Below are 25902 nucleotides of genomic sequence, written 5' to 3'. Positions count from 1 at the left end.
CTCCCAAGTAGCTGGGATTACAGGTGACGACCACCACGCCCGGCTAATTTTTGTAGTTTTAGTAGAGACCGTGTTTTAGTTTAGACCAGTTTTAGTTTCACCATGTTGGCTGGGCTGGTCTCAAACTCCTCACTTCAGGTGATCCTCCCACCACAGCCTCCTGAGTAGCTGGGACCACACGCATGGGCCACGAGGCTTGGCTAATTTTTGTATTTTTTGTAATAGTGTAAAATTTGCTGGAAAATGTGGCTGATTTCACCTTTAATTCTTTTCGGCCAGACACGTGGCTCACACCTGTAATCCCAAACTTTGGGAGGCCAAGGCGGGTGGATCACCTGAGGTCAGGAGTTGGAGACCTGCCTGGCCAATATGGTGAAACCCCGTCTCTACTAAAAATACAAAAACTAGCCAGGCATGGTGGTGCACACTTGTTGACCCCTGGCTACTTGGGAGGGTGAGGCAGGATAATGGCTTGAACCTGGGAGGCAGAGGTTGCAGTGAGCCGAGACAAGGTCATTGCACTCCAGCCTGGGCAACAGAGTGAGGCTCTGCCTCAAATAAAAAAAATTCTTTTCAATGTTCTTTTGGGGCAGGTGTGGTACTCACCAAGCATGGCTGTGTTGGGATGGGTGCTCCCGAATGCTTTTGGACAGAGATCAGAAACATCTGGAGTCAGTTCCTTCCCCAGTTCTCACCTCTCCCTACTACCCTCTACCACCCCCACCATCCACCCAAAAGACAAGACCCTTCTTCTGGCAGCAGCCAGAATACTTATTTTCCACCCAGGGCGGGTCACAGCACTCCTCAAAGACCTCCAACCACATCCCTCTACTCAGACTTCACACTCCCCAACACTACCCACCCTCTTGACCCCTCAGATTTACGCCTCTACCCACCCACCCTCTGATCCAGCCCTTGGCCTTCCAGAGCACCTGCTGGCGCTGCCCCAGGGCCTTGGCACTGCTGTTCTGCCTTCCTCAAGCCCCACTCTGTTTAGGTCTCCTGCTCAATCATCTGCTCCTCAGCAGCCCCTCCTGGCCTGCGTTATCCACCCCTCCAGACACTGTGCCCACAGGCACTCATGATTTTCCTCCTAGGAAGTAGTACTGGCATTACATTGTCTAACACTTCCTTTTATTATTTATTTATTTTTAAAATTTATTTGTTTATTTTTGAGGCAGAATCTCGCTCTGTTGCCCAGGCTGCAGTGCAGTGGCATGACCTCGGCTCACTGCAACCTCCGCCGCCCGGGTTCAAGCGATTATCCTGCTTCAGCCTCCTGGGTAGCTGGGACTACAGGCGCATAGATAAGGGGTTTCACCGTGTTAGCCAGGATGGTCTCCATCTCCTGACCTCGTGATCCGCCCACCTCGGCCTCCCAAAGTGCTGGGATTACAAACACTTTATTATTGCTTTGTCTCCCAGGAGATCAGAGGCCCTGGGGAGGCAGGGGAGTCCTCCTTCTTGAGAAATCTATGCCCAGTGTCCAGATGTCTGGGGAGGGACCTTTGGCTCTCGACCACTGTCCTGCACCCAGGGCTTCCCAGGAGCTCCTCGGACCTCAGTTGGGTGCTGAAATTGGCATTTGGGGGTATGGAACATCTGAGAAGTTGTGATTTGGGGTAAGCCTTTGCCATGAGGCAGACGGCCCCTGGGGGGGGGGTACAGGGGTGTGGAATTAGCTTAGTGGGGGGCAGCCGAAGGCTGTGTCAAAATCCCCCTGGTGATCCCCACCCCAGGAGCCTCCTTGGCCAGCAGGGTGGCAGGAAACCACCCTTCTCCAGGGGTCCTGAAGATCCCGAGTCCTCATGTCCCACAAGTGATTCAAGGACTGAAGCAAAGATCAGCGGGGCGCGGGGTCTGGGTGCTTCTTTTCCCCAGGAAGGGAGCCTGCCTGGTACCCACTGGGCTGTAGGTGGGGGCTGGATGGCCTGAGCCCCCTCCTTTCCTGGGGTGCAGGCAGCCACAGGGCACAACCTGCAGTCCCTGGGGTTGGGGTAGGGAGTCCGAGAGCAGCCAAGGGGCAGGTTTGGTGTTATGGGCTCAGTCCCCAGAGCGCACGGGGAGGGGAAGGTTCCATGGCAGGACCTCTGTATAGGGACTCCGGGGATGACGACTCGGGCTGGAGGCCGGGCAGGACGACAGGAGGTGGGGAGCAGGAGAACTCCGGGATGGGGAAGCAGGAGCCCCAGGGACGGGACACTCAGGGAGCAGTGGCCGTCCCCAGCAGCAGCAAGGTCCCTGCCAGCAGAGGAAGCAACGCGGGGACCACGGACGGCCCCGGGTGCGCGGCGTCGGTGGTGCCGGCGGGGGGCGCCAGGTCGCAGGCGGTGTAGGGCTCCAGGCAGGCAGCGAAGGCCATGACGTGCGCTATGAAGGTCTGCTCCTGCACGCCGTGAACCAGGTGCGCCTGCGGGCCGCGCGCGAACACCGCCACGTCCTCGCCTGCGTGGGTCTCTTCGTCCAGGGGCACTGCTGACTGCTGCCGATACTCGGGGCTCCCTGGTAGGAGGGTTCAGTTCCGGTAGGAGGGTTCATTCAGTTCCAGGCAGACAGGAGGTGACCCCTTCCCGCCAGCCCCCCATCCTTGGCACCCTGGTCCCCCTCGGGGCGACCCCGCGGCACTCACCGCTCTCGCTCTCGGTAACATCCGGCCGGGCGCCGTCCTTGAGCACATAGCCCGGACCGTTTCCGTATAGGAGGACCGTGTAGGCCTTCCTGTCCTGGGCCTTGCCAGGGGCCAGCCCTGCAGAGAGAGGGGTCCCTGTGGTTGAGCTGAACACAGCTGTGGAGTGTCTCCCACGTGCTAGGCACCGCCACGTTTTGCCTGGTCAGGGGCTTAGTCCTCAGGAGACCCTACAGGGCTGGTGCCAGCATTACTGCCATTTGACAGAGGAGGAGACTGAGGCTCAGATTTCACCCACTTAATTGCTGCAGCAGCACCTGCCACTCTCCCCAGGCCTACCGAAGATGGAGCTCCCTCGCAGGGGGTAGCCTCCGAAGGAGAAGACGTGGGAGTGGTCAGCGGTGACGAGGCTCAGCGTGTCCTCCTCGCTGGTGAGCTGGCCCGCCCTCTCAATGGCGTCGTCGAACATGATCGTCTCAGTCAGTGCCCGGTAAGCCCTGCTTTCATGGTGACCATGGTCGATGCGACCACCTGCAGGAAGGCCAGAGGGGGGAGATGCTGAGCCTGCCCTGCTCCAACCCCCAACCCCCACTCCCCAGGGGCCACCACGCACCCTCCACGAAGAGGAAGAAGCCGCGGGGGTTCCTGCTCAGCAGGCGCAGGGCAGCCTCTGTCATCTCCATCAGGGAGGGGTCCAGCGTGGAGTCTCGGTGGATCTCGTATTTCATGTCTCCAGGCTCAAAGAGACCTGTGGGACAAGGGGTCCTGTGGTGACTGGCAGGCTGGGGGAGGGAGGGTGCTGGCGGATGTGCACACAGGCTCAGAAGGTGCCATCTGAGGCCATCTGAGGGATGCCAGGGCAGGAAGGGGGTCATTACCCATGAGATGGGTCACAGACGGGTCCAGGGAAGCCTGCATGAGCTCAGTGCGGTTCCACACGTACCGGGCACCCTGCGGGGAGGGAGAGAGCCAGGCCTCAGCCCACAGCCCCGAGCCCCACACCTCTGCCCTCCCCCTGCTGTGCCCCCTGCACCCGCCAGCCCCCATCACCTGGCGCTTCGCCAGCCATTCCTGCACCAGATTCTTCCCGTCCAGCCTGGTCCCACCTTGGCTGTAGTCATCTGGGTACTCAGGGTCTGGGGTCCCCATGCGAAACATGTACTTTCGGCCTCCACCTAGGATCACCTGGGAACAGAGGATGGGGCAGGTGGATTTGGGGGCCTGGCTGGCCCCATGCCCCCTCCTCATGCATAGCCCCAGACTCCCCTCCCCAAGGCTGTGGGAATGGCCCAGCCTGTGGTGCACCTTCTACGCCCACAACCCCACCTCCAGACCCTGCTGGCCCAGATAAGGCTTTTGGTTGCCTGGGTCTGAGCTGGTGCCCCCTCCCTGCTACTCTCTGCCCAGCCCCAGCCCTTGGCCCTGGGGTCACACGTCAATGTCCATGTTGGAGATGAGCTGCGTGGCGATGTCCTTGCAGCCCTCCCGGCGGGCCGAGCAAGGCATGTTGGTGTCCGAGTACCAGTTGCGGTTCACCGTGTGGGCGTAGGTGCCGGCTGGCGAGGCGTGCTGCACCCGTGTGGTGGTTACCACTCCCACTGACTTCCCTAAGGGTGTCAGAGGTCAGTATATGTGACCAAGGTCTGTGACCTGGCCGTGACCCAGCAGCAGGCCACAGCTCACCTGCTTTCTTGGCCCGATTCATCACGGAGATGACCTCGTTGCCGCGTGTCGTGTTACACTGGTTAAAGCGGGCGGCTGCACTCAAGCCGATGGTCTGGAAGTTACCCTTGACCCCGCACAGGTAGGCTGTGGCTGTGGCTCCACTGTCTGGCACATGTTTGTCTACATTGTATGTCTGGGGACAGAGACACTCTGAGCTCTTCTCTGGGGCAGACACGGAGACCCAGACCCTGATCTCTGTCCTCTGGGATTCCAACTGCCTCTAACTCCTTACTGGAGCCCCAGCTGTTTAGGGTCCCTCCCTCCTACCACACTCCATAGCCAGGATTCCCCTTCTCTGCTTGGAGAACTCTGAAGTGGCCCAGCCCTTACCTTGGACAGAGCCACGTATGGGAAGCGGTCCATGGCCAGGGGGATCTCAGGCCCCAGTTTGTCCTTCTTCTGCCCTTTTAGGATCCTGGCAGCTGTCACCGTAGACACCCCCATCCCTGAAGGAACAGAAATGTGTGAGGCTTGGGCCCCAGGGCTGTCCTGGAACCACTGAGGGTCCGGGTGCCAGGGCTGTGAGGGCTGCGGGGCTGGAAGGCCTGGCTCACTCACCGTCACCCAGGAAGATGATGAGGTTCTTGGCGGCTGTCTGTGCAGGCTGCAGCTTCTTGGCGGCACCCAGGGCCTCGGCTGCCTGGCGGTTCCAGAAGTCCGGGTTCTCCTCCTCAACTGGCCAAGGGGAGAGTAAAGATCAGGTCAGCCTGGGCTGGGGGGTGCCCTGTGTGTGTGTTGTGTAGGGGCAGCTGGGGGAGCCTCATTACCTGGGATGATGCCCAGGGAGAGCTGTAGCCTCAGGCCCAGCAGCAGCAGCAGCAGCATGCAGGGCCCCAGCATGTCTGGAGGGCAGCAGGACAGTGGCGAGGCAGGAATTCTGGGTATGGAGTATGAGCTGCACTCTAGGCTGCCTGGGTTTAAATCAGGGAGAACTGTGTCCCGGCTTCTCCCCTTGTTGCCACCTTGACCCTGCCTAGCCTCTTGACCTGAAGCCACACTGGCTGAAGGGAGTGGCAGGGTGTGGCTGGGCTGGGCCGGGCTGGGGCTGGGGTCCTGAGAAAGGCAGCTCAGGTTGGGACCAGGTGTCCCCCAGGGAAGGGTGCGGTATTGAGTACAGATGCCATTTGGGTGAGTGTGGTGTGCCTCCTGCAGCCAGGAGCCCCTCCCCCAACCCCTGCTCACTGTGTCTTGTGTGGAACAAGACACCCTGTCACTGGATCATTCACCCATTTTTTTCTATATTTCCCAGAAGCTGGGGCCAGGCTGTGTTCTGGTGTCAAGAGGAGGGGAGGCTGGAAGCACACAGTCTGGGCCAGGGCCTGGGTTCAGCCTCCTGATGCCAGGAGCCTGGGCCCTGTGGGAAAGGGGCACGTGGGGGGCTTTGCTGCCCTGGCACCCCCTTGCTCCATCATCTTACCTTGGCCTGGACAGGTGGGGCTGGCAGGAATCTGGGCCCAGAGCTCTAGGGCTGTGGGCAGCTGTGGGGCCAATGGTGACAGCACTGAGTGGGGCCGGACCAGTCCTGCCCATTGCTCACATGTTGTGTGTGATTGTGTATGTGTTTGTGTGGGTGCACTCACACTAATGTTTGGACGACGCAGGTGGGGAGTCCACCCCAGCCCAACCACAGCAGCCCCTTCTCCACTCATGCTTGCTCGCCCCGAGCCCCAGTCTTGGCCCCCAAAACCCAGGGGACCTCACCTGCTGCTCAGCCTCTGCCTTCCCTGCACCACTCCCTACCACCCCCACGGGCCTCCCCTCAGGCCGAGCTTTCTGGAGTCCTCCTGCCTGCCCCCCGCCTGGCTTCCTGCTGGTCGTCCTGGGGCTCTCAGGGAAGATGTCACCCTCATGGGGACATTCCTTTCTCCTGCTTATTGCCCCCTTAGTTCCTTCTACCTCCTGCTTCATCTTGCTGAGTTAGGAAATTTCTGGGCTAAATTTCAGAGGAGACTCACTAACAGGCAGGCCCTTAATTAATTCATTGATTCACTCTAAAGTCAAGGCCAGTCAGGAGCTTTTGCCGCCGCCCCACGATTATTTTTCGAGCTGGAATCTTTTGGTTTTGGAGACAGGGTCCCATTCTGTCAGCCAGGTTGGAGTGTGATGCCTGAGTTACGGCTCCCTGCAGCTTCGGACCTCCCAGGCTCAAGCAATCTTCCCACCTCAGCCTCTCACGTAGCTGGCACCAATGGCATGTGCCACCACACCTGACTCATTTTTTATTTTGTGTAAAGACATGGTTTTGCTATGTTGCCCAGGCTGGCCTCGAACCTCCACCTCAGCCTCCCAAAGTGTCTGGATTTACAGACATGAGCCACTGCGCTCACCTTCCTCTTTTTTTTTTTTTTTTTTTTTTGAGGCAGGGTCTCATTTGTCACCAGGCTGGACTGCGGTGGCATGATCATGGCTCACTGCCTCAGCCTTAGCCTCAGCCTCCCCAGTAGCTGGGCTTATTGGCACCAGCCACCATGCCTGGCTAATTTTTTTTGTTTTGTTTTGTAGAGTCTCACTGTGTTGCCCAGGCTGCTCTCAAACTCCTGGCTTCAAGTGATCCTCCTGCCTCAGCCTCTCAGACCACTGGGATCACAAGTGTGAGCCACTGGACCAAGCTGGGTCTTGTCGTTTGGCAACAACATTCGTTCCCAGCCCCTGCCATGCTGTCCCCTGAGTGGCAAGGGCTGTTGCCATATTTCCCAGTGAAATGCCCTGGTAAGATCTGGAGGGCAGGAGGCAGGCAGAAGCCATTCATCCGTGGTTGGCAGTAGCTGGTGAGGGGGTGAATTCAGCCCTGCCAGGCCACTTTGGGAGGCCAAGACAGGTGGATCACCTGAGTTCGGGAGTTCAAGACCAGCCTTACCAACATGGATAATCCCCATCTCTACTAAAAAATACAAAATTAGCCAGGCATGGTGGCACATGCCTGTAAGGTGGGCACTGAGCTGGAACATGGTCTGGACTGCACAGAGCTTGGTATCCCCAAGGGCATCAGGTGGTAGAGGGTGCTAAGGGATCTAGATGGGGCCCTACAGGACCAGCCCTTCCTTCCCAGGAAACAGAAGGACCAAGACGACCAGTCCTCTGAGAATACACGCCACAGCCTGGGCCTCCCCTTGCCCCAGGTAACAGCAACCAAGAATCCCAGGAATGGAGGCTTTGGCTCTTCCTCCAGCCGGGGAAGACCTGCTGCTTCTGCTTTGAAATCCCTGGACCTCAGAGGAAGGGCTGTAACCAGACATTATGACAGGCGACTCTGGCATGAAGGTAGGAGGCAGGGTGGCCAAGCATCCCCATGTGGCCAGGGTGTCACCATAGACTTTGAATGTGGACAAATATCCTTTGTTTACTGCAAGTGACATTGGTGTGTGTCTGGTCTCCAGTCTTGCTCAGCACCTGAAAAAATTCACCACATAGTGAGCAACATAGCAAGACCCTGTTTCTATTTTATTTTATTAATTAATTAATTAATAATTAATTTTTATTTTTTTGAGATGGAGTCCCACTCTGTCCCCCAGGCTGGAGTGCAGTGGCACCATCTCAGCTCACTGCAACCTCCACCTCCCAGGTTCAAGCGATTCTCCTGCCTCAGCCTCTTGAGTAGCTGGGATTACAGGCGCCCGCCAGCACGCCCAGCTAGTTTTTGTATTTTTATTTTTTTATTTTTGTTTATTTACTTGTTTTAGAGATGGAATCTCGCTCTGTCACCCAGGTTGGAGTGCACTGGTGAGATCTCTGCTCACTGCTCCGCCTCCCAGGTTCAAGGGATTCTCCCACCTCAGCCTCCCGAGTAGCTGGGATTACAGGCACCTGCTACCACACCTGACTCATTTTGTATTTTTAGCGGAGATGGGGTTTCACCAGGTTGGCCAAGCTGGTCTCAAACTCCTGACCTCAGGCTATCCACCTGCTTTGGCCTTCCACAGTGTTGGGATTACAGGCGTAAGCCACTGCGCCTGGCTGATTTTTGTATTTTTAGCGGAGATGGGTTTTCACAATGTCGGCCAGGCTGGTCTCAAACTCCTGACCTCAAATGATCTGCCCACCTCGGCCTCCCAAAGTGCTGGGATTACAGGCGTGAGTAGCTGTACATGCTGGTTCGTACGTCGCAGGTCTCATTAGCTTCTTAAATCTCCACCCGGGGTGCGCTTTTTACTATTATAATGAGCAAAGGGTCAGTTTGAGGATAGGTAAAATCAAAATGCGCATGCTCTCTAGAAAGAAAAGTCCCCACTGAAGATAGCTTTGCTTGAATGAGCTCAATTACAATTCGAATGCTGAGGCTTATTGTGTTGACTGTGCGGTCACCACGCTTGCTGCATCCCAAGAACACGGTCACTTCCTTGATTACCTATCCTGTTTCAGTACCGCCCTTTGGAAATACGTGCATGTCACATTTTGAAAAATACTGGCTGAGATGAAAATGGAAAACGCAGCTGGAACAGTTGCATCTAATCTGGATCAAATGGCAAGCTTGTTCCTTTTCTTTCTTTCCTCTTGAGATATGTCAAACATTAAAACTGCAGAAAACAGAAAGATATGGCCTAAAGAAGAGTTACAGAATTGAACACCAAAGTAATACCACTCAGATCAAGAAATTGACTACGGCCAGGATCTTCCCATATGTACCCCGCCCCCCATTCAAACCCCACTTCTTCCTTCCCCACCAAAGGGAACCATTGACTTTGTTTTTTGAGACAGAGTCTTGCTCCGTAGCCCAGGATGGAGTGCAGTGGGGCAATCACGGCTCACTGCAGCCTTAACCTCCTGGGCCCAAGAGATTCTTCCACCTCAGCCTCCCGAGTAGTGGGGACTACAGGTGTGTGCCACCTTGCCCATTTAATTTTTGCATTTTTGGTAGAGATGGGGTTTCACCATGTTGCCCAAGCTGGTCTGGAAGTCCTGGGCTTAAGCCTCTCCTCCCAAAGTGCTGTGATTACAGGTGTGAGCCTCCACCCCCAGCACGGCCTAAATTTTTTGACACTCCTTTTCTTTTAATAGCTTTTGGCCAGAACATGCTTACTAGCAACACCTCTTCCCAACCCCTCATGAATAATCATGTAAGATTTCCATAAAGGGAGCCTCCCTAGTGTCAACCTTTGCTGTCTCATCTTTATGAGCAGCCTGCCCTGAATTCTTCTCTCTGCCTATTCTGCACTTCACTTTCAAGATGTTATTTTTCTTTTGCAAAAATTATTGTATGCTGCATCTCCTTCGCTGTTGCGTCTCTTGTTTAAATTATTTTAAGCTAAGAAGACAAGAACCGAAGTCTCACATCAGCTGCCAACAGTACTCCGATTATTTCAGGTTGTGTGGGTGTCAAAGCAATTCCATCTTGGGGCCTGATCTACCAGGTTGATGAATGCCAGTTCTCGGAGGGCCTCTGAGATTTCCCGTTCATGTCGTGTTTCTAGTGCGGGAGCACCTACTTCCTGTAAATCCTGCCCTTAGGACAAAACAACTTTGATGTTATCATATTTCAATTGTCCTACACATCGCTTTGAGGTCACCCCTCCCTTGTGGCCCTCGGTCTTGGGGGGTAAAGCTACCATCTTGTCTCACCGCCACCTGAAACCCAGACATAGCTTCTGTTTGTAAGTGTCTATTAAATGTTTTTTTCTAAGAAACTGGATATGTCAGCAATTCTCCTGCCTCAGCCTCCTGCAGTGGCTCACGTCTTTATAGGAGGCCGAGGTGGGTTGATTGCTGGAACCCAGGACTTTGAGACCAGCCTGGACAACATGGCAAGACACTGTCTCTACCAAAAAATGTAAAAATTAGCTGGGCATGGTGGCATATGCCTGTAGTCCCAGCTACTTGGGAGGCTGAGGTGGGAGGATTGCTTGAACCCAGGAGGTCGAGGCTGCAGTGAGCTGAGATTGTATCACTCTACTCCAGCCTGGGCAGCAGAGTGAGACCCTGCCAAAACAAAACAAAACAACAACCAAAAAAACCCACATACTCCTGAAAAGCAGTCTAGGCCACCAGGAGGCTTGCTGTCTTGTCATTTCAACATGCATGTCCACTTCAGTTGATGCATTACTGTGGGAACAGCAAGACGAGCTGGCGATTCCACACACTCCCCTTGTTCAGCAAGCAAACAGCGCACAGCTATGCGGTTATCTAAAACTACTCCAGGCTGGGCATGGTGGCTCACGCCTGTAATCCCAGCACTTTGGGAGGCTGAGGTGGGCGGATCACTTGAGGCCAGGAGTTCCAGACCAGCCTCGCCAATATGGGGAAACCCCATCTCTACTAAAAATACAAAAATTAGCAGGGTATTTATGGTGGTACACACCTGTAATCCCAGCTACATGGGAGGCTGAGGCAGCGGAATCGCTCGAACCCGGGAGGCAGAGGTGGCAGTGAGCCGAGATTGCACCACTGTACTCCAGCCTGGGTGACTAAGTGAGACTCTGTCTCGATAATAATAATAATAATAATAATAATAATAATAATAATAAAACTACTCCAGCTAAGGAGTCTAGGGACTTGCTGGGCAGCCATAGCAGCCGCCATTTAGCTTGCTTTGATCCATAGGGCAGCCCTCAGGAGCACAGGTCTGTGTCTTGGGTAGCAGCAGTCACTAAGGCTGTCCTTTCTAACTAGGAATCAGTTAGGTTATTACTACATCCAGGCAAAGCCACACCTGCCCGAAAGACTTCCTGACTCATTAAGGCCTGCCCATCAGATGGAGTGCTCTCTGGCTCACCATCAAGGGAAAAGAGGAGCTCGCCTTCTTTTAGCAAGGGTAAGGGAATAGCCCAACTGGGATGCCCAATAGAAACGGGGGCTTCGTGGTCCCTAAAAGGGTCCATGTAAGGAGTACTCAGTCCAGTCCACAATTCTTTTAGGGGTCTTTGGATGTTCAGATAGGGACATGCAAAAAGCTGTGAACTGTTGGGTTAAGGGGTCGCTGTGATCCAGGACAGATTGGCTTCTGTGACACATCCAACAGTGGATGAGTTGGTGGATGAAGCAAGAGCTTGTGAAATACTAAGCAGTGAGCTGTCCTTCCATCCAGAGGCAAGAAGGCGCTGGAGAACAGTAACAGCCAGAAAAGCGTATGTTCCCTTTATGATTTCTTAGGGTCTTTGGCTGGGCTTTGAACTCTACCAGTTTCCCCTGGAGGAACTCCAGAAACACTGGCTTTATCTGAGTGTAGTAAATCCGCAGCACCCACAGATGAGTGGGTGCTCAGCAGCACCTCAACAGGGCCGACCACAGTGGTTGCACTGATCTTCAGCCTACTGGAATTTCCAGGTCTTCAACAGAACTTGGTCCCCTGGTTTCAAATTTTAATTTAATTTTTTTTAATTTGAGATAAGCGTCTCGATCTGTCACCCAGGCTGGAATCCAGTGGCTCAATGTTGGCTCACCGCAACCTCCACCTGAGGTTCAAGTGACTGTCCTGCCTCAGCCTCCCGAGTAGCTGGGATTACAGGTGCCCACCACCACACCTGGCTAATTTCTGTATTTTTAGTAGAGACAGGATTTCACCATGTTGACCAGGCTGGTCTCGAACTCCTGATCTCAAATGATCTGCCCACATCAGCCTCCCAAAGTGCTGAGATTACAGGCATGAGCCACCAAGCTTGGCCAAGTTTTCAAAATTTTTAAAGGAAGGCCAGACACAGTGGCTCATGCCTATAATCCTATCACTTTGGAAGGACAAGGCTGAAGGATCCCTTGAGCCCATTAGCTTGAGACCAGCCTGGACAACATGGCAAAACCTTGTCTCCAAAAAATTACAATTAGCTGGGTGTGGTGGTTGTGCATGCACCTGTAGTCCCAGCTGCCAGGGAGGCTGAGACAGGAAGTCCACTTGAGTCGGCTTGGTTGAGGCTGCAGTGAGCTATGATCACATCATTGCACTCTAGCCTGAGCAACAGAGAAAGTGGGGTGTGTGTGTGTGTGTGTGTGTGTGTTTGAGAAGGAGTTTCGCTCTTTTGCCCAGGCTGGAGTGAAGCGGTGCCATCTAGGCTCACTCCAACCTCTGCCCCCCACTCCTCCCCCCGCCCGGGTTCAAGAGATTCTTCTGCCTCAGCCTCCCGAGTAGCTGGGATTATAGGCACCTGCCACCATGCCCAGGTAATTTTTGTATTGTTAGTAGAGACAGGGTTTCACCAGGTTGGCCAGGCTGGTCTCAAACTCCTGACCTCAGGTGATCCACCCACCTTGGCCTCCCAAAGTGCAGGGATTACAGGTGTGACCCACTGCGCCTGGCCTTTATATTTGGTAACATAAGGTATCAAAGAGTTATTAAATACACCATCACTCCCATTTGGTACAGGGCCTATATATAATTATCTATACCTACAGAAAACAACATACATACACAGTAAGGAACAGCCAAGTTATATCTTGAGACCTAAAACAGATGCCATTTCTAATTCAGAACTAAGAAAAAAAACTGTATGTTAAAGAACAAGTGACTTTTTCCCTTGTAAAAGATGTCACTTGATTTTCAATAAACGCTTTCATACAATGGAGAAAACAAAATGTATTATCCTTTCACAAAATTTTTACATGTCAATCCTAGTCTAAACTGTATTTGAACAACTGCAAAAAAATTTTTTTTTTTTTTAGACGTAGAGTCTCACTCTGTTGCCCATGCTAGAGTGCAGTGGCCCAATCTCGATTTACTGCAAGCTCCACTTCCCGAGTTCAAGTGATTCTCCTGCCTCAGCCTCCCGAGTAGCTGGGACCACAGGCACCCACCACCACACTCGGCTAATTTTTATTATTTTTAGTAGAGATGGAGTTTCACCATGCTGGTGAGGCTGGTCTCAAACTCCTGACCTCAAGTGATCCACCCGCCTCGGTCCCCCAAAGTGTTGGGATTACAGGTGTGACCCACTGCTCCCAGCCACAAATATTTTAATAAATTCCAAAATCTTATTTTTAACCATTACTGCTCTGTAGCAATAGTTGATGTCCCAACCTGAGCCAAAGGCAGTGTCGATCTTGAGCCAAAGACATGTGAGCATCTTTCTACTGGCAACAGATGCAGTTCATCCGAGAAATGCACAAGCCAAGAACGTGCCCCACATCAACAGCACCCACTGCCACAGCGTGGAGGGGAGGGGAAGGGGCTGGGATGTCTCCTGTTTGGGGCTCTCACAGTCAGGCTGCCTGGGCCAGGGCAGCACCCCACAGCCTTCTCTACCCCAACACCAAACCCCCAGATGCTCGCCTGTCTGTCCCTGCAGGTACTTGGCTCCAGGAGAAGGTTCTGGGGACAGGAACAGATGGGGTGACCATGGCCTCTGGGACATCTTGGGGGTGGCAGGACACACAGACTGAAGGCTGCCTGAGGTGGCTGAGCCCTGGAGGAGGGAAAGGCTCCCAGGGCAGGTGCGGGATGTCTTTGGTCGCCTCCCACAGCCAGCCCCGTCTGACGGTGGCAGAACAAAGGCAGCCATACCCAGTCACTGTCGCTGTGAGGCACTCTGACAAGGACCCTATTGAGTGTTTCTTTGAAGAAAATTCACTGTAACCAGATCAAATGAGCTTGTTAATCCGGACACCCCAGGAAATGGTGCAGGGGAACAGAGGCCGTGCTCACCATGGCTTTCATCCTAGTTTCTGGCAGCCCTCGGGGACACCAAGCCACAGAGCTTCCCCCACGGAGGGGGAAGGAGTGCAGGCTGGGGTCAGGCTGGCTGGGGAAGGGACTGCCCAGTGGCTGGCCAGCTCTGCTCAGGACCGAGGCAGGTGGGATCTGTGGGTGCTTGGGACACTGGGTGGGCAACGGGGCCAGGCTGTGTCACCAGCAGCCGGTTTCCCCTCCTGGTTTGGAAGGCACTGGAGAGCCCTCGTCCCCTCCCCCAGGCCCAGGCCGGCTCCTCTGTCCAGGCTCCCTTGGCGCTGCCAGGGTACCCACTCACACCAGAGCTGGGCACAGGACCTCACAGAGTGCTGCTTGAGGAACTGCGAGGAGTGGGTGTCACAGGACCCCTGACCCCTACCAGGTCCTGCAGAGCTGGTGCAGAGAGGAAGTGGGGGCAGGGTTGGACACAGTCACATGTGTCAGGGTGATGGGGGCGCTCTCAGTGCTGCATACTAATTCCATTTTTAATCAGGCAGAATGAGACTCCAGCATCAATCTGCCAGGCAGCCAGCTCTGAATTGTGCTGGAACTGACAGGAAGGTTCTGGGTGGTGACATCGGCTCAGCAGCAAGGGTTGGAGCCTAAGCTGGGTCCCTTGAGCTGGGTGCAAGGGGGCATTCCACTGCCCAGGCTTCCCAGAGGCGCCCCACACACCAGATGGCCCTCCACACTTGACTTTGCTCCCTGACATGGATTTACTGAAAAGCCCTCATTTCTTGGGCAGAGGAGGGCAGTGGGGGAAAGGGGGGTTGGCCACTCAGGGGGATGCTGGGCCATTGCTGGCCAGGCCTCAGCCTTCCTTCTAGCCCCACCGTCTTCCTTGCAGTTTGCTTAAAAACTGAGAGGCAAACATAAAATAAAATCCAAAAATAAAGATAAAAACAGGCCAGGCACAGTGGCTCACATCTATAATCCCAGCACTTTGAGAGGCCAAAGCAAGAAGATTGCTTGAGATGAGGAATTTGAGACCAGCCTGGGCAACAAAGCGAAATCCCATTTTTCCAAAGCAAAAACCCAAAAACAGCTGGGCATGGTGGCACAGGCCTGCAGCCCCAGCTACTCGGGAGGCTGAGGCAGGAGGACTATATGAGGTCAGGAGTTTGAAGCTACTTGAGCTGCGATGGTGCCACCATACCCTGAGCCTGAGTGACAGAGCGAGACCCTGTTTCTAAAAAAAAATTAAATTTAAATTTAAAAATTTAAAACCTTAAATTTAAATTAGAAAAATTTAAACATTTTAAAAACAGAATTAAAAATTCCCCTTGGTATCAACAGTTCCTATTTCTAAAAGCCAGCAGGGCCAGATAGCCTCAGTCCTCCTCCTCCGCGGGGCCCAGGTGGCCCTGGGTGCCTGGCCGCTTCAGGACAGCACTATACTAGAGGGCCATGGCTGCCCGCAGGACCCCCTCCAGCGGGCTGAAGACGGTGATGACCTGTACAGAGCCCGGCTGGGAGGAGACAAGGACGGCAGGGCCTGATGTTGAGGCGCAGCTCCGTCTTGGTCCCTGCAGGAGGACCCCAGGCCCCTCCCTCAGCCTCTGGAAGCCTCTGCTCGCCAGTCAGTAACGGAGGCCTGCTCCAGGATGAACGCCCTGGGTCAGGGCAGAGCTGAGCGAGTCAGAGGCCACGTGTCCCTGACGCATCCTGAGAGCTCCCAAGACTTACAAAATGCAACCTGGGGGCCTGGCTCCACCTTTGGGGCATGTTGTTGGTGCAAACGGTGCCAGAGAATTTCTTGGGTGTAAACTCATAGCTTTCATCAAGTTCTCAAAAGGACCCCAGAAGGCCAGCACCCCTGCAATAGAGGGACAGGCAGAGCCCCGCCTCTCTCCACTGTGGTTGTCCCCAAGAGAGGGAAGGTGGTGCCAGAGAGCAGAGCTACAGGAAGGGGGTGGGGGTCTGAGTGAGCTGGGAGGCCCTGGGGGTCCTGAAACCCCACCCGGGAGGCCGCAGTGCTGGGGGAGCCCACCAGGGCACATAGATGAGGGCAGAGGGCACCGCAGGAGGAAGGGGAGGGCTCGCCGGGACTTAGGGGAACGGGACACAGAGGGGGCCACCTGCCCTTCCACCCTGGAGGGCTTCACTGCTTGGAGGCGGCCCTTGGCCCTCAGCCCTGGCCCACCCCTGTCTGGCTGGAGGGAGCTTCAGGGAGGCCCTACCGGCTACCTTCGGCTGAGGCAGCAGGTGAGAGTGACCAAGGGCCAGGGGCGGGAGCTGGGAGGGCCTGTGGCTGTGTGTGCTACAGGGAGCAGGCGGTGGGGGGTCCAGGGCTGACTGCACTGAGGTGGGGACAGAGAACTGTGGCAGTGGAGCACTGCGCTCCCTGCTGGTGCCATCTGTCAGTACAGGTGGGGCTGGACCCACTGCAGGGTGAGCTAGGCTTGAACTTCAGGACACACAGCCCCGAGGGTCCACGGGTGGACTCTGTCGTTCCTCTTCTGCCCAGCTCCCGGTTATGAACACCACGTTTACTACACACAACGGGCTGGACACTGTACTCCCAGGGCACTCTGGATGTTAGGAAATTCAAAGCCAGGCACAGGGGCAGGTGGTGACCTGCAGACTCCAGGGCCAGCTGGAGCCAAGCCCCTAAGGCAGCATTAGGACAGGCCCATGTCCCCTTGGAGAGAGAACTGTGAATCAACAGTCACTCAGGGCAGGAGCCGAGCCAGGGACAGTTCTCTTCCTACTGCTCAGGGGACACTCCATCCAGAGTGGCCAAGGACCATTCTCCGGCTTCTTCTTTCTTCATGTCCCTTTTAAAACAGTCCCCAAAGCCAAGCAAGCCTGGGGCCGGGACCCTTTCTGCATAAGGGGACCCAAGGGGAGGCCAGGAGGCGGGGAGACCACAGGTGCCCATGCCTCTCTCCAGGAGACAAATCTGGCACCAGAGCAGCTAGATACAGAGTGTCGACTGGTGCATTCACAAACCCTGAGCTAGACACAGGGTGCTGATTGCTGTGTTTACAAACCTTGAGCTAGATACAGAGTGCCGATTGGTGTATTCACAATCACTGAGCTAGACATAAAGATTCTCCACGCCCCCACCAGACTCAGGAGCCCAGCTGGCTTCACTCAGTGGATTCCGCACCGGGGCTGCAGGTGGAGCTGCCTGCCAGTCCGGCCCCGTGCGCCCGCACTCCTCAGCCCTTGGGTGGTTGATGGGATTGGACGCCACGGAGCAGGGGGTGGCGCTCATCGGGGAGGCTCGGGCTGCACAGGAGCCCGTGGAGGGGGTGGGAGGCTCAGGCATGGCGGGCTGCAGGTCCCGAGCCCTGCCCTGGGGGAAGGCAGCTAAGGCCCGGTGAGGAATCGAGCGCAGCGCCGGTGGTCTGGCACTGCTGGGGGACCCAGTACACCCTCGCAGCCGCTGGCCCGGGTGCTAAGCCCCTCATTGCCCGGGGCCGGCAGGGCCGGCCGCCTGCTCAGAGTGCGGGGCCTGCCAAGCCCACGCCCACCCGGAACTCCAGCTGGCGCGCAAGCGCCGCGCGCAGCCCTGGTTCCCGCTCGCGCCTCTCCCTCCACACCTCCCTGCAAGCTGTGGGAGTTGGCTCCGGCCTTGGCCAGCCCAGAAAGGGGCTCCCACAGTGCAGCGGTGGGCCGAAGGGCTCCTCAAGTGACGCCAAAGTGGGAGACCAAGCAGAGGAGGTGCCGAGAGCAAGCGAGGGCTGTGAGGACTGCCAGCATGCTGTCACCTCTCACCGGGGCCGAGGAACAGGAGCACCGCAGACCTTCTGGTAACTCTCTGCCATCGGATTCCCGGGCAAGGGCACCTCTGAGCTCCCTGGCAGGCGAGCCAGGAGAATGCAGCCATTCCTGCTGCAGAAATATCTGCATGATTTGTCATCTGCCTTCGGTCCGGCCATCAGCACAGAAATGCTTCAGATGCACACAATCATGCATACTTTTGCCCTCTCGCTCCACAAAGATTACCATGTGCCAGGCACGGACTTTCTCCCCCATGGAGTCGGACAATCCTCCTGGGCAGGAGCATCCAGGCTGTTTCCTGGTGCCGCTTCCCCCTCCAGCCCAGCTGTAGGCCTGGGGGAAGAAGGACACCTGGAGCTTCCAGGCCCACCTTGAGCTGCATTTTGCAGTGTGGCCAGCAGGAGGCAGCATGGCCCCAGATCGGGCAGCACTGAGGCTGCAGGCTAAGGAGGCCACCAGGCAGGCAGGGTGAAAGAGCAGGGCTGTGTGAGGTGGCCCCTGGTTACTCCTCTATGCCCATGCCCCACCCTCTATGGGTTTAGGAACTGAATATCTGGGGTCCTCTCAGGGCTGAGCCAGGCTCCTGCTCTCAGTTCCTGCAGGCGCTCTCCACATCCCTTCTCATGGTCTTCAGTAAACATGAGGACAAGGACAGGAGGGAGGGGACAGGGAGAGGGTGGGGCCGCTGTGGAAGCCCCTGCCAAGACCACAGACCTCAGGCAAGCTGCTTTCCTGGCAACTCCGCTACCTGCCCTCCCTGGACCCCAGCACAGTCCCCGGAGTCACCTCTGCCCTCGACAGAGAACAAGTGCACTCTTGGTGACCTTGAACGTGAAGCCTGGTGAGGCTTTGGAGGAGAGGTCCACCTTGCCAGGGCCTTTGGTGTGGCTGAGTTTCTGCTTCCCTTGTGGTCTCAGCCTCTCCCTCCCTCTAGGGGGCTGGGAGTCGGGACAGTGCCTGTGGAGCTCTGGCCCAGCCAGTTGGGCCACATCAAGCAGGGACCCAGACAAAAGTCAAGGGCAGTGAGTAGGGAGCTGGCACCGCAGAGAGTCCACTTCCCAGGCGCAGCCTTGGCCATGATGTTTGAGGACAGCTGCAGGGGCTGTTTGGTGCACTCATGTCCTTCTGATGCTGCAGGTAGCGATGGGGGCAGAGAGAAGAGGTGGGCTCTGAGCAGGAGTGAGCAAAGGTGGGGCTAGCCCCTGGCTCTGGTGATGGCACCCTGGGGTGACTAGAAGGTGGGTCCCCAGTGGAGTTTGGGGACAGAAAGGTGCAGGCCAAGCCCAGCACTCCATCCCCGGAACGGAGAACTGAGCTGAGCAGTGCGGGGCGGGTGGGCTGGGTAGGTGGGCGTCAGGGCTCTCATTTGGGGCTAGCACAGGGACCCCTCGTACAGTCTCATACTCTCCTCACAGGATCCAATGTACCTGCCAAATTGATGAGAAATTCACCCCAACCCTTCCTTTCCCAGGACAGTCAGACTGGCTTTGGAAATGATTAAAAGTTGATCTGGGCCTGGGCAGAAGGGCATGGCTGTTGGCCAAAGCTGAACTGCATTCATCTTCAAAGACTTAAGAGAAGCAGCCCCTTCTACCCTCAGCCACCAGGACCATTCTGTCACATTCTGTGGGAGGCTCCTGCTAATGGAATGAGGCCACTCACAGAGCTTGGTCAATTAGCTCTTGCTGAAAACTGCTAACGTGGAACTTTGGTAAGTATTGCATGCAGGGAGTGGTGTATCACCCCATCATCCCAGCACTTTGGGAGTTCAAGGCGGGAGGATTGCTTAAGCCCAGGAGCTTGAGACCAGCACTGGCAACAAAGTGAGATCCCATCTCTACAAAAAAAAAAAAAAAAAGTCAGCTTGGTGTGGTGGAATGTGCCTGTTGTCCCAGCTACTTAGGAGGCTGAGGCAGGAGGGATCCCTTGAGCCCAGGAGGTTGAGGCTGCAGTGACACATGATGGCATGACTGCACTCCAGCCTGAACAACAGAGTGAGACCCTGTCTTGAAACAAAACCAAAAGAATTGCTCCCAGCCAGTTTCACTTTCATTTCTTCTGAACACCAAATTTTTAAGGACTTAGGCAGGTCCTTACTGCAGGCTTGGAGCCTGTGGGCTCTCCTGAGGCCATGAAGGCAGCTGCTGGGCCTGTCTCAGAAGCAGAGTGCCCGAGCACAGCCACTTCTCCGTGGCTGGGCAGCCCTCAGAGCGCAGGTGGCGGCCACCTTTACGCGGGACCTGCCGTGTTCTTAGTGGCCGGAAATTGAGTGTAGTGTGGTGGAAACCGCAGGGCCCCGGGAGGCAGGGGTCTGCAGGGCACTGAATTGCAGGCTGCTGGGGAGGGAAAGTGGAAAAGATCTTGGTGGCTGCTCTGTCCTGGGCCAGGCCAGGTGGGGCTGGGGGCCTGGGAGCTGGAAAGTGGAGGCCTGGAGCGAGGGAGCTGCAGGCAGAGCCCCTGGCCTGGGTCAGGGAGGGGCATCGGGAGAAAGTGCAGCTGCTTGACTGATGGACCCTCGCCCACAGCTGGCCATGCACCCTGCTGCCAGTCTCCAGCAGAGGGTGCCGTGGCCTCTGGGTGGCCCACCAGTCACAGCTCGGGCCTCTCGCTGACCCCTCTCCTCCTGGGTGCACTGCAACCTCCTGAATGCATTGGACGTTCCCATGAAACCACAGAAAAATGAATGGGGCCCAGTTCACAGGCATGGAAAAGCCCAGAGGAGAAGGCCTCTGGAGCCAAACATCACATGCCTGCAGGGGAGGCCAGAGCCAGGTTTCCTAGGCTGGGAGGCTCAGTCCACGGCAGGGCCTTTCTATAGGTGAGTCGGCGGGGCCCTGCTGCAGCCAGGCACATTCAGCTACTGTTTTTCTAGCTCCAAAGGACGGAAGTCCCCAGAGGCTAGATGGCCACATTTGGGCCCTCAGGCCTTGCCAAAGGGAGGCCCAGTGGCTATAGTGGTTTTGGGGAGGGGGCTTGCTGGGAGCTGGGGCTGGGCTCTGGGCACTCAGGTGTTCAAGGGAGAAGGGTGTTCTGGAAAGGTGTTCTGGAAGAGTGTTCTGGAAAGGTGTTCTGGTGCAGGTCTTTTTCCTCTCTTCTGCCCGCATACACGCTCTCAAATACCAATGCTGCCAGAGATGGCTAGGTAAATGAGATGAACCTGGGCTTCCTGGGACCTCTGGCAGCTTTGCTGCTGCAAATTGGAACACATTTGTTCACCTTTGAAAGGTGCTCTTGCCCCCATGCCTGCTAGGGGCAGGTTCTCTTCAGCAGGGCCACCACCCCAGCCAGGTAGCCCCTAAAGGCTGCAAGAAAATGAGAGCGCAGCTGCCATCCTGGGCTGGGCTCTGTGCACTTTCCCATGTACTCCTCAAACCTCTGGTAAGGCCGCCACCTCCCAGCTGCATCCGGCTCTGGCCCCTCTCTTGTCTCAGAGTCGCCCTGGGCTGAGCACAGTGCTGAGCATGTTTGCTTTTCCTGCCCTCAGTCTTCCCATCACCCGCAGAAGGTGCCAGGTGCTGCCTCTGTTGTTAATGCTCCTCCCACCACCCCATGGAGACTTGATGGGCCCCAGATGTGCTGCGTCAGGATGTTACCACACAGCAGGTGGATCCTGTCTCTCCGTGAGTGTATTCGTCCATTCTGCAGTGCTATGAAGAAACACCTGAAACTGGGTAATTTATAAGAAAAGAGGTTTAATTGGCTAACAGTTCCACAGGCTGTACAGGAAGCATGGCTAGGGAGGCCTCAGGAAACTTTCAATCATGGCAGAAGGCAAAGGGGAAGGTGGCATGTCTTCCATGGCCAGAGAGTGAGGAAGAGAGAGAGGAGGGGGAGGGGCTGCACACATTTAAATGACCAGATCTTGTGAGATCTCACTCGCTATCACGAGAACAGCAAGGGGAAAGTCCTACCCCATGATCCAGTCACCTCCCACCAGGGAGCTCCTCCAATGCTGAGGATTACAATTCAACATGAGATTTGGGTGGGGACACAAATCTAAACTATATTGTCACTGGTGGAGGGTTGTGACTGCAAGTTGTCCAGGTTCTTGGCCTATTGAACAAAGAATTGGACAAAATGCCCAGCAAGGCAAAGAAAGAATGAAGCAACAAAAGAATGAAAATGGGGATTTATCGAAAACGAAAGTACACTCCATGGTTTGGGTGTGGACCGAGCAGCAGCTCAAGGGCCCAGATACGGAATCTTCTTGGGTCCAAATATCCTCTAGAAGTTTCCCATTGGCCATGTCATGCTCACCTCATGTAAATGAAGTGGTGGCCTGCAATCAGTCTGATTGGTTACAGAAAGCAGCCAACCAGAGGCTGAAGTGAAGTTACAAAGGTTACACTCCTGTTCAACCAATCAGAGACTAGGGTGAAGTTACAAAGTTATACTTCTATTGAAAGGAAGATGTGGCCAGCAATCAGTCTGATTGGTTGTGGACAGCAGCCATTCAGAGGCTGGAGTGAAGTTACAAAGTGGCAAACAAAGACTGGACCTTCAATCAATCTGATTGTTTGTGGACAGCCAATTTCCCATCTGCCTAGCAGAAAAGGTGAGGGGGTTGCAAAGGGAGTAGCCTGTGGTCCTTTTGTTACTTAGGCATGGAAAGTTAGGGTTCTGCCTTCAATTTAGTTCTAGGAAGTCGGTGTGAAACAGCCTTAGGTTCCCTGTGTCCAGACCCTATTTTCCTGCCTCAATATTGGTATCACCCAATGATCACCCAGTGACCATAACCAAGGAGGTTTAGCAATGGGATTTTGTTACTTGTAACAGGGAACCAGCAGGGACAGTTCCCAAGGCAGTGTGTCTCTGAGCTGGGCACTGGGTCAAATTTTAGAAGCATAGGCTAACGAGGTGTGATGTTACTGGAAACTGCCATGGGGGTGACACCAGAGCTCCAACTGCTTTTTTTTTTTAAATTTATTATTATTATACTTTAAGTTTTAGGGTACATGTGCACAATGTGCAGGTTAGTTACATATGTATGCATGTGCCATGCTGGTGTGCTGCACCCACTAACTCGTCATCTAGCATTAGGTATATCTCCCAATGCTATCCCTCCCCCCACCCCACAACAGTCCCCAGAGTGTGATGTTCCCCTTCCTGTGTCCATGTGTTCTCATTGTTCAATTCCGACCTATGAGTGAGAATATGCGGTGTTTGGTTTTTTGTTCTTGCGATAGTTTACTGAGAATGATGATTTCCAATTTCATCCATGTCCCTACAAAGGACGTGAACTCATCATTTTTTATGGCTGCATAGTATTCCATGGTGTATATGTGCCACATTTTCTTAATCCAGTCTATCATTGTTGGACATTTGGGTTGGTTCCAAGTCTTTGCTGTTGTGAATAATGCTGCAATAAACATACGTGTGCATGTGTCTTTATAGCAGCATGATTTATAGTCCTTTGGGTATATACCCAGTAATGGGATGGCTGGGTCAAATGGTATTTCTAGTTCTAGATCCCTGAGGAATCACCACACTGACTTCCACAATGGTTGAACTAGTTTACAGTCCCACCAACAGTGTAAAAGTGTTCCTATTTCTCCACATCCTCTCCAGCACCTGTTGTTTCCTGACTTTTTAATGATTGCCATTCTAACTGGTGTGAGATGGTATCTCATTGTGGTTTTGATTTGCATTTCTCTGATGGCCAGTGATGGTGAGCATTTTTTCATGTGTTTTTTGGCTGCATAAATGTCTTCTTTTGAGAAGTGTCTGTTCATGTCGCCCACTTTTTGATGGGGTTGTTTGTTTTTCTCTTGTAAATTTGTTTGAGTTCATTGTAGATTCTGGATATTAGCCCTTTGTCAGATGAGTAGGTTGCGAAAATTTTCTCCCATTTTGTAGGTTGCTCTGATGGTAGTTTCTTTTGCTGTGCAGAAGCTCTTTAGTTTAATTAGATCCCATTTGTCAATTTTGGCTTTGGTTGCCATTGCTTTTGGTGTTTTAGACATGAAGTCCTTGCCCATGCCTATGCCCTGAATGGTAATGCCTAGGTTTTCTTCTAAGGTTTTTATGGTTTTAGGTCTAACGTTTAAGTCTTTAATCCATCTTGAATTGATTTTTGTATAAGGTGTAAGGAAGGGATCCAGTTTCAGCTTTCTACATATGGCTAGCCAGTTTTCCCAGCATCATTTATTAAATAGGGAATCCTTTCCCCATTGCTTGTTTTTCTCAGGTTTGTCAAAGATCAGATAGTTGTAGACATGCGGCGTTATTTCTGAGGGCTCTGTTCTGTTCCATTGATCTATATCTCTGTTTTGGTACCAGTACCGTGCTGTTTTGGTTACTGTAGCCTTGTAGTATAGTTTGAAGTCAGGTAGTGTGATGCCTGTAGCTTTTTTCTTTTGGCTTAGGATTGACTTGGCAATGAGGGCTCTTTTTTGGTTCCATATGAACTTTAAAGTAGTTTTTTCCAATTCTGTGAAGAAAGTCATTAGTAGCTTGATGGGGATGGCATTGAATCTGTAAATTACCTTGGGCAGTGTGGCCATTTTCACGATATTGATTCTTCCTACCCATGAGCATGGAATGTTCTTCCATTTGTTTGTATCCTCTTTTATTTCCTTGAGCAGTGGTTTGTAGTTCTCCTTGAAGAGGTCCTTCACATCCCTTGTAAGTTGGATTCCTAGGTATTTTATTCTCTTGGAAGCAATTGTGAATGGGAGTTCACTCATGATTTGGCTCTCTGTTTGTCTGTTGCTGGTGTATAAGAATGCTTGTGATTTTTGTACATTGATTTTGTATCCTGAGACTTTGCTGAAGTTGCTTATCAGCTTAAGGAGATTTTGGGCTGAGACATTGGGGTTTTCTAGATATACAATCATGTCATCTGCAAACAGGGACAATTTGACTTCCTCTTTTCCTAATTGAATACCCTTTATTTCCTTCTCCTGCCTAATTGCCCTGGCCAGAACTTCCAACACTATGTTGAATAGGAGTGGTGACAGAGGGCATCCCTGTCTTGTGCCAGTTTTCAAAGGGAATGCTTCCAGTTTTTGCCCATTCAGTATGATATTGGCTATGGGTTTGTCATAGATAGCTCTTATTATTTTGAGATACGTCCCATCAATACCTAATTTATTGAGAGTTTTTAGCATGAAGCGTTGTTGAATTTTGTCAAAGGCCTTTTCTGCTTCTATTGAGATAATCATGTGGGCTTTGTCTTTGGTTCTGTTTATATGCTGGATTACATTTATTGATTTGCATATATTGAACCAGCCTTGCATCCCAGGGATGAAGCCCACTTGATCATGGTGGATAAGCTTTTTGATGTGCTGCTGGATTCGGTTTGCCAGTATTTTATTGAGAATTTTTGCATCAATGTTCATCAAGGATATTGGTCTAAAATTCTCTTTTTTGGTTGTGTCTCTGCCCGGCTTTGGTATCAGGATGATGCTGGCCTCATAAAATGAGTTAGGGAGGATTCCCTGTTTTTCTATTGATTGGAATAGTTTCAGAAGGAATGGTACCAGTTCCTCCTTGTACCTCTGGTAGAATTTGGCTGTGAATCCATCTGGTCCTGGACTCCTTTTGGTTGGTAAGCTATTGATTATTGCCACAATTTCAGATCCTGTTATTGGTCTATTCAGAGATTCAACTTCTTCCTGGTTTAGTCTTGGGAGAGTGTATGTGTTGAGGAATTTATCCATTTCTTCTAGATTTTCTAGTTTATTTGCATAGAGGTGTTTGTAGTATTCTCTGATGGTAGTCTGTATTTCTGTGGGATCGGTGGTGATATCCCCTTTATCATTTTTTATTGCGTCTATTTGATTCTTCTCTCTTTTTTTCTTTATTAGTCTTGCTAGCGATCTATCAATTTTGTTGATCCTTTCAAAAAGCCAGCTCCTGGATTCATTAATTTTTTGTAGGGTTTTTTGTGTCTATTTCCTTCAGTTCTGCTCTGATTTTAGTTATTTCTTGCCTTCTGCTAGCTTTTGAATGTGTTTGCTCTTGCTTTTCTAGTTCTTTTAATTGTGATGTTAGGGTGTCAATTTTGGATCTTTCCTGCTTTCTCTTGTGGGCATTTAGTGCTATAAATTTCCCTGTACACACTGCTTTGAATGCATCCCAGAGATTCTGGTATGTTGTGTCTTTGTTCTCGTTGGTTTCAAAGAACATCTTTATTTCTGCCTTCATTTCGTTATGTACCCAGTAGTCATTCGGGAGCAGGTTGTTCAGTTTCCATGTAGTTGAGCGGTTTTGAGTGAGATTCTTAATCCTGAGT

The 25902-nt window shown here is 53.3% G+C and overlaps 1 protein-coding gene and 1 long non-coding RNA gene across 2 annotated transcripts; one reads left to right on the top strand and one right to left on the bottom strand.

Moving 5' to 3' along the window:
• Positions 1 to 815: 815 nt before the first annotated feature.
• Positions 816 to 5243, bottom strand: LOC100991867 (alkaline phosphatase, placental type). Its single transcript, XM_003821874.5, has 11 exons — positions 5119 to 5243; positions 4910 to 5026; positions 4682 to 4797; positions 4310 to 4484; positions 4061 to 4233; positions 3677 to 3811; positions 3505 to 3577; positions 3240 to 3374; positions 2966 to 3157; positions 2630 to 2746; positions 816 to 2502 (listed from the first exon to the last, which is right to left on the bottom strand). The coding sequence occupies exons 1-11, from the start codon at positions 5189 to 5191 to the stop codon at positions 2204 to 2206; spliced, it is 1605 nt and encodes a 534-aa protein (XP_003821922.2). The 5' UTR covers positions 5192 to 5243; the 3' UTR covers positions 816 to 2203.
• Positions 5244 to 17202: 11959 nt separating this feature from the next.
• On the top strand, positions 17203 to 23880 carry LOC134728715 (uncharacterized). Its single transcript, XR_010109423.1, has 3 exons — positions 17203 to 17695; positions 19138 to 19377; positions 21151 to 23880. It is a non-coding gene; the product is annotated as an uncharacterized LOC134728715 (long non-coding RNA).
• The last annotated feature ends 2022 nt before the right edge of the window (positions 23881 to 25902 follow it).

Source organism: Pan paniscus, chromosome 13 (genome assembly GCF_029289425.2).
Source record: "Pan paniscus chromosome 13, NHGRI_mPanPan1-v2.0_pri, whole genome shotgun sequence".
Lineage (NCBI taxonomy): Eukaryota > Metazoa > Chordata > Mammalia > Primates > Hominidae > Pan > Pan paniscus.
Note: the sequence above shows the minus strand (reverse complement) of the source record. Positions and strands in the feature narration are given on the sequence as shown.

What these genes read in the sequence shown, in the direction of transcription:
- LOC100991867 (XM_003821874.5), bottom strand. Translation starts at nt 5,191, where the DNA reads ATGCTGGGGCCCTGCATGCTGCTGCTGCTGCTGCTGGGCCTGAGGCTA. An exon ending in CTTCTTCCTCTTCGTGGAGG is followed by an intron (nt 3,158 to 3,239) that starts GTGCGTGGTGGC and finishes GCCTTCCTGCAG; the next exon opens with GTGGTCGCATCGACCATGGT. An exon ending in TGTTACCGAGAGCGAGAGCG is followed by an intron (nt 2,503 to 2,629) that starts GTGAGTGCCGCG and finishes CCCTCCTACCAG; the next exon opens with GGAGCCCCGAGTATCGGCAG.